This window comes from Spermophilus citellus (genome assembly GCF_964194105.1).
Source record: "Spermophilus citellus genome assembly, chromosome: 15".
Classification (NCBI taxonomy): domain Eukaryota; kingdom Metazoa; phylum Chordata; class Mammalia; order Rodentia; family Sciuridae; genus Spermophilus; species Spermophilus citellus.
In genome coordinates, this window is record NC_138195.1 from 21,837,306 (window position 1) to 21,845,604 (window position 8,299).

General features: G+C 40.0%; 1 protein-coding gene across 1 annotated transcript; it reads right to left on the reverse strand.

Annotated features, from left to right (window-relative positions):
* Window positions 1–542: 542 nt before the first annotated feature.
* LOC308634090 (mannose-binding protein C-like) lies at window positions 543–4,148 on the reverse strand (the record flags this gene model as incomplete). Its single annotated transcript, XM_081267650.1, has 5 exons — window positions 543–916; window positions 1,552–1,620; window positions 2,757–2,873; window positions 3,269–3,405; window positions 4,105–4,148. The coding sequence occupies 5 exons, from the start codon at window positions 4,146–4,148 to the stop codon at window positions 543–545; spliced, it is 741 nt and encodes a 246-aa protein (XP_081123776.1).
* Window positions 4,149–8,299: the final 4,151 nt, after the last annotated feature.

The window sequence follows — 8,299 nt, forward strand, 5'->3', positions numbered from 1 at the left end:
TGAGACTGGCTGAGAAGCCATGGAAGAGGATACTATGGAGATTTGTTACCCTGGAAACCCTCCACTCAGAGAGAAGAGAGAGCACAACAGAGCACACAATGCATTTGTAGTAAGTGGAAAAGTGAACTCATTTTATTTTTGTACCTGAACAAGTACTTACACAAAATGTCATAGCTTAATTACATGAGATAATCATTGAAAGACAGAAAAATGTAGCATCTTGCTCAAAGTGAACGTTTAAAATATATTATTAATATTACCATGCAACTCCTAAAACTATCACCATTATGTTGTTGTTAGTGTTCATTATTAGTGTTTTGGACTGAAACAGAAATCTGTGTTGCTCCATTATCATCCTCTTCTCATTTCTCCCCTCCCCATCCCATCATTCAATCCCTTCTCCTCATTTTCTGCAATGCTCAAAAAAAAAAAAAAGAACAACCCTTGACAAGGTGTGGGAAACTGATGTCTTTACCTTCAGAGAAGACTTTAGGTCTTTGGGGTGCAGTAAAGTCACAGGGGGAGCTGAGGGGCACGTGGCCTCAGGCAGGGAACTCGCAGACTGCCAAAAAGGAGGAGGAGCAGGTGGCATCATTCCAGGTGCCATCCAACAGCATCTGCACACAGTGTTCCCCAGAGCCAGCGTTGTTGGGCTCACCCTTGTTCCAGTTTTGGTAGGTCACTCTCCTTCCTGCCATATCCACAAACTGGCCTTCATTCTCCTTATCTGTTATGCCTAGGAAGGCAGAGTCTTTGACCAAACTCTGGATGGCCTGATTCTCTTCAGCGTTCAAGGGGGTGGCCATGGAGGCTTGGAATTGGGCACACAGAGCCTTAGCGCTGTCAAAATTTCTTGTTTCGCCACTGTTCCAGAAGAACTTCTTTCCAACTTTTTTGGTGACAGACAACAATAGCACTAAAATGGGAAAAAGTAGATTAAACTAGCTTGTTTTAAACTCCTACCCACTGTATGTTTAGGAATAAAGGTTTCTACAGTAGAGTTGTCAGATAAAATAAATTTAAATTCAAATTAAACTAGTATATTCTGTTTTTGTTAAGGCTCACAACCTTAAAAGGAAGGGACACCCTGGCACACTGGATCAGAAGTCTAGAATACATATAACTTGGAATTCTGAATTCTACCACACCATTAACTGGAGACTAAACAGAAACATCTCAGCATATATGGCCCTAGTCAGAAAGAACAAGTTTGGTCCCATTGCCAGGTCAAGAAACCAGCATAACAAAGGGGCATAGATACCATTTCCAGTGAGAAAAGATCAGAGTCCAGGATTAGAGTCTCCTAAGTCCAACCGACTTCAGTTGATAAACCAATTTTACCACTTATAAGCTCTATTGTGCATTTGAGCAAGAAATTTAAATTCCTTTTGCCTTCATGTCTACTTGAGGGGGCTTGTGAGGACTGTATGATACCAGAATAAAAGAAATGTCTACCCAGGTACTAGAAAATTATACATATTAAATAAATATTCACTGACTTTCACCAGTCCCTCACTTTAAGGTGCTTAAAGAACAAGAGAGAGAACTTACACTTTTTGATGCTTTCCAATTCTGCTTTGAGAGCTGCTCTTTCAGAAGCAGCTCTGCTAGTGTCACATGCTAGAAAATTAAAAGATAACAAGGGGATATTGTTGAGAAGGAGTCCCAGAACTGTACACATAAGGGGGTAGGTACTTTTTTAAAATAGTTTCTTTCACATTGATGTATAAACATTGAAGGAAGATGAAAAATACTAAGAAGCAAAAAGAAGAAAAATACTTCCATTTCCGCACAGTCCAAAACATCCGGCTTCATCTGATGACTGTTCTAAAGACACCTTTATACAACCATGCACACATGCACTCCCTGGTTACCTCACATGACAGATATCTGCAGCCAAAGCTCTTCACTACATTTTTCCCCCAATAAATTGCTAAAACAAAACTCAAAGGCAAAAAGAAACCTTTGAAGGAATTTTTATTATTTGAGTAAGGAGATTCTGAGGCAAGTTATGTTTCACTGATGGCAAAAATAGCAGCTTCTATCATAAAAAAATAGAGGCTATTTTGACACTCTTTGAAACTAGACCAGATTTGTGACTTATTAAGACCAATACAGTGTGGCAAAAATGGTAATATATGTGTTGTGAGCATCAGGAGGCCTTGAAGATTATATTCTTTCTACAATTTGGAATTTTAAAATTTCTGCTCTTTGAACAAGCCCTGGCTGGCCTGTCAGATAAGAGATCCATGGCTCAATTAATCTCCTCAATCCAGCTGACACCCACATATAAATGAAACCATGGACCATCCATCAGTTGACCACAGACTGAGATCAGCTAAAACCAGAATTTCTGTGGCTGACCCACAAAATTGTATTTAAATAACTGGTTGTGTTTTGAACCCACTAAGGTTTGGTTTGATTTCTTATGAAGAGATCACTGCCATGACATGGATATACTCTCTTGGAACAAAAGACATATTAAGTCCATACTCAGTTGTCCTACTTTCTCTCTCTGGGCCCAGGATATGCTTGGTGAGGAAGCAGCCCTGAGAGATTAGTAAATCTATACTTAGGCATTGGTTGCAATGCCTCAAGGCTCTAAGTAACCTAGAGCGGGCTGACGGGGCCTTGGGAGAAGAAGCAGAGTCAGGCCTCTTCCCTTAAAGTGTCAGTAAAAGGACACCTCCCACCTGATATTTTGGGTTCCAGAACTTTGAGCACCTTTAATTCAGTCTTCTCTAGATGGATCTTACCTGGACATGTTCCACGGTCTCCCTTTTTATCCACTGCCCCTTTTGATCCAGGGGGACCTGGGGGGCCTTTAGGTCCTAACTTTCCAGGTGGGCCTTGCAAGCCTCTGAGCCCTTGACCTGTTGGAAGATAAAGAAAACATGACTCATTATTGTGTTTTTGCTTTCTTTTCCCAAGAACTTGATGTGGAATCCCTTCCCAGAGAAAGGAAACATTGACTCAGGGCCAACCTCTGAACCCCTTATTCCAATGACTCAGAGAAGAAATAATCCTCCTGTGTTCCAAGGGGGAGCCTACCCTGAAAGATGCTTTCCTGGGCAGGCAAGACAACACATGTCACAAAATGATGGGTGGAGGACTGAAATGGCAGAGGACAGGAGATGCATCTCTGATTTGAGTTATATTATATAGTAGAGAAAAACTTAATCTGCCTAGATAGGACATTCCTCCTGTTTCCCCAGCCAGTTATATCTGGAAGGTAAAGAGTCACACAGCTGGAAGAGCCAATGGGTACCTGGTTCTCCCTTTTCTCCCTTGGCTCCATCACGTCCATCTTTGCCTGGGAAACCGTTCATGCCTGGAGGAATACAGGCCATCACAGGGCAGGTCTTTTGGACCTCCTCATTGGTTACAGTATCTGATGTCACCAGACTCAGAAGAAGGAGAAGGAATGGTAGAAACAGGAAAATGGTCCTCAGCTTACCATGAGATAAGTCAAGAAAGATTATCTTGTTTAGTTAAGCAGCCCATAGTTGCCACACATGCCTTTTGTCCTGAAACTTGGGCACAGGCAAAGAATTAGTGGGTGACCCCTTCCTGGCCTCCGCATTGAGTATTTAGAAAAGGAAACCTTCCTTGTAACATTATTGATTAGTATTTTAACAAAAGTCAGCACAGTGACAGGCAGCAGGGTCCTTTGAGGGCACCACCAGAGCCCGGGCCTCTGGTGTTGCTGCTAGAAGACAGGGAATATGCTTCCTGTGTCTGTGAGAGCAAAACCACTACCTATCTCAACTCACTCATGCCTGTTGGCTTAAGAGGTGGGAAGGCAGGAGAACCAGGTGTCTGCAGAAGCTCCCTCTCTCCCCCCACCTCCCTTTGTGCCATCTGAACCCCAAACCCCAGTTTCATATCTGTGCAAATGATTTCCCTCCAGAGCCACTGAACTCTCATTTATTCAATTTTAGGCACTAAGTTGCAGACAGTAATACAGAGAGGAAGAGTTAGGTCCCAGTCTCAGATCAACTCATCTGCTAGTCACTAACCTACCCCAGAAATCACTTTTGATTGTGCTTTTGATTAGTGTTTTATTTCCCACAACAAAGCATCCCAGTAGAAACTTCTCAATACCTTTGCCCAAGCACAGTGCTAGATCCCTTTCTACTTCCCATCATGTTTCCCTTATATTTTCTAAGTCAGAATCTTTGGCAATTAAACAAACTGCCTCTCTCTCCTTTTTCAAAATCTGTATTCCAAAGCTTTCTTCCAGTTATTCCTTGCTGGGAAAGCTTAGCAACTTAATCCCATGGAAGTAGTGCTCCATGGCTCTCTTTGAAAACAGAGGCAGTCTCCTTTGCAATAGATAATAAAGGAAACTTGATGGTGTGGTTTTCCCCAATATGATTTCTGTCTGCTTGTGCCTCTGCCCATTACCTGCAAAAGCCTCCTCCAGGTCTCTAGAGTCAAGTTGAACCCCTAGACTCCTGATCAAGGAATGCATATCAACATAAAGGACTTACTATGAGGCTTCTGCACAGCAGGATTTCAGCAACACAGAAGCTGGCCCTCTAGCCTGGGACTGGCAGATGCCTCAGAGCAAGGAAGGAGGCTGGGCTTATCAACAAAGCCTGTGAAAAGGAATAGCCTGGACCTGGCCTTTAACCACAGATTAAAAAACAACTCTTTCTAGGAGACATTAGACTCACCTAAAGAGCATTCCCTGGGGACTCCAGCACAATACTAGGTGGCTGTCTGCTTTAATGCAGCACGATCCTTCCTTTGTCAACTCTTTCGCCAGTTCTCACTGAAGAGTTACCAAGAGCATAGTTGACTGGTTAGCCATGTCAAAGTCCTTGTCTCCAATAGAGAAAAATACAGATACCTATGAATGTACACTCATTTTCTCTTGCACACCAGCTGTACACACAAGTGTGCACATATGCACATACATTATCTGTGAAGGCATGGCAGACCTCTTGCTGCCATTGGACAATGGTTTCTACCTCAGGCTCCACACTTGACATCTCGCTGCCTGTAAATGCCCTCCCTTCAGTGCATGGCGGGCTGGCTCTTTCCATTCTCTTAAAATACACCTATCTCAGAGATTCCTGTCTAATCTTACATAAACTAGTCCTACCCAGCCTCTCTGTCCTCTTAGCTTGTATTATTTTCTTTCATATTTATACTTACATACACTTACATTTCATTCACATTAACACTGTGTCATATAGTAGCCATTTATTTTTCTGTTTTTATGTCAAACTTTAACATTTTGCCCATTATTAAATGTACAAATCAGTGGCAGCAAGAACATGCAGACTGTTGAGCAACCATAACTATTTTCTATCTTCAGAAAATCTCATCATCACAAACTGAAACTCTTTTCCCATTTGAATAGTAACTGTCCATTTCCAACCCCATCCAATGGCTAGTAACCACTTCCTACCCTCTGTCTACATGAATTTAAATTTTCAAGGCATCTCATATACTTGAAACCATGCAACGAGTTTCATTTTGTTCCTGACTTATTTCTTTAGCAGAATATCTTTGTTTCATCCATGTTGCAGCATGTATTGTAATTTCATTCATTTTTGAATCTCAATAGCATTTCACCATAGGTTTATTTCACATTTTGGAAAGTTCAGTTTCAATGACTAAAAATACTCAAAATAACTAAATTATTTTCAACATGTAAATGGATTAACTGTGGTACATCATATGATTGAAAGCACAAGGAAAAAAAGAACAGACTATTAACTCATGTAATAAATAGGATTAATCTCAAGAATATTATGTTGAGCAAAACAAATTTAATCTCAAATGTTTACAAGGTATATGATTATTCATATAAAACATTCTTGAAAGACATATCTATAGTCATAGAGAACAAATAAGTTCTTGATAGGAATAGAAGCATAGTATAACTATAAAGATTTCTAGTGGGAAGTTTTATTGGGGGTGATGAAACTATTCTGTATCTTGGTAGTTACAAAAGCTTATGTTTACAAAAAAGAATCTTCAGAGAGCTGAACCTGAAGAAAAAGAAAAGGATCTAGGTAAATAACCACTAAATCCAAACAGCATCTGTATCTTACTGTTGTATTAATCAATTTCCTGGTTTGAATACTTGTACTATGGTATATTAGATCCTGTCATTCATTAGTGAATGATGATGACTGAAAGGCACATGGTAATTTTCTTTTTTTTTATATTTTTTATTGGTTGTTCAAAACATTACAAAGCTCATGATATATCATCTTTCATACATTTGACTCAATTGGGTTATGAACTCCCATTTTACCCCAAATACAAATTGCAGAATCACATCAGTTACACACTCACATTTTTACATAATGGCATATTAGTGACTGTTGTATTCTGCTACCTTTCCTATCCCCTACTATCCCCCCTCCCATCATCCCTCTCTACCTCATCTGCTGTTGTTCAGTTCTCTCCCTTGCCCCCCCTTTCCCCTCACGACCTCTTCTATGTAACTTTGTGTAGCATTGAGGGTCTCCTACCATTTCCATATGCTTTCCCTTCTCTCTCCCTTTCTCTCCCCCAACTCGTCTTTGTTTAATGTTAATCTTTTCCTCATGCTCTTCCTCCCTGTTCTGTTCTTAGTTGCTCTCTTTATATCAAAGAAGACATTTGACATTTGTTTTTTAAGGATTGGCTAGCTTTGCTTAGCATAATCTGCTCTAATGCCATCCAATTCCCTGCAAATTCTATGATTTTGTCATTTTTTAGTGCTGCGTAGTATTCCATTGTGTATAGATGCCACATTTTTTTATCCATTCATCTATTGAAGGGATCTAGGTTGGTTCCACAGTCTAGATATTGTGAATTGTGCCGCTATGATCATTGATGTGGTAGTATCCCTATAGTACACTCTTTTAAGATCCTCAGGGAATAGTCCGAGGAGGGCGATAGCTGGGTCAAATGGTGGATCCATTCCCAGCTTTCCCAGGTATCTCCATAATGCTTTCCAAATTGGCCTTACCAATTTGCAGTCCCACCAGCAGTGTACAAGTGTATTCTTTTTCCCACATCCTCCCCAACACTTATTGTTGTTTGACTTCATAATGGCTGCCAATCTTACTGGAGTGAGATGGTATCTTAGGGTGGTTTTGATTTGCATTTCTCTGACTGCTAGAGATGGTGAGCATTTTTTTCATGTACTTGTTGATTGATTGTATGTCCTCCTCTGTGAAGTGTCTGTTCAGGTTCTTGGCCCATTTGTTGATTGGGTTATTTGTTATCTTATTGTTTAATTTTTTGAGTTCTTTGTATATTCTGGATATTAGGGCTCTATCTGAAGTGTGAGGGGTAAAAATTTGTTCCCAGGATGTAGGCTCTCTATTTACCTCTCTTATTGTTTCTCTTGCTGAGAAAAAACTTTTTAGTTTAAGTCCCATTTATTTATGTTTTTTATTAACTCTTGGGCTATGGGCGTCCTATTAAGGAATTTGGAGCCCAACCCCACAGTATGTAGATCGTAGCCAACTTTTTCTTCTATCAGATGCAGTGTCTCTGATTTGATACCTAGCTCCTTGATCCATTTTGAGTGAACTTTTGTGCATGGCGAGAGAAAGGGATTCAGTTTCATTGTGTTGCATATGGATTTCCAATTTTCCCAGCACCATTTGTTGAAGATGCTATCCTTCCTACATTGCATGCTTTTAGCCCCTTTATCAAATATAAGAAAATTGTAATTTTGTGGATTGGTTTCTGTGTCCTCTATTCTGTACCATTGGTCCACCTGCCTGTTTTGGTACCAGTACCACGCTGTTTTTGTTACTATTGCTTTGTAGTACAGTTTGAACTCTGGTATGGCTATACCTCCAGATTCACACTTCCTGCTTAGAATTGCTTTTGCTATTCTGGATCTTTTGTTTTTCCATATGAATTTCATGATTGCTTTATGTATTTCTACAAGAAATGCCGTTGGGATTTTAATTGGCATCGCATTAAACCTGTAGAGAACTTTGGGTAATATTGCCATTTTGATGATGTTAGTTCTGCCTATCCATGAACAGGGTACATTTTTCCATCTTCTAAGATCTTCTTCTCTCTCTCTCTTTAGGGTTCTGTAGTTTTCATTGTATAAATCTTTCACCTCTTTTGTTAGGTTGATTCCAAGGTATTTTATTTTATTTGAGGATATTGTGAATGGAGTGGTTTTCCTCATTTCCATTTCAGAAGTTTTGTTGCTGATATACAGGAATGCCTTTGATTTATGCATGTTGATTTTATATCCTGCCACTTTGCTGAATTCATTTATTAACTCTAGCAGTTTCTTTGTAGACCCTTTTGGGTCTGTTAA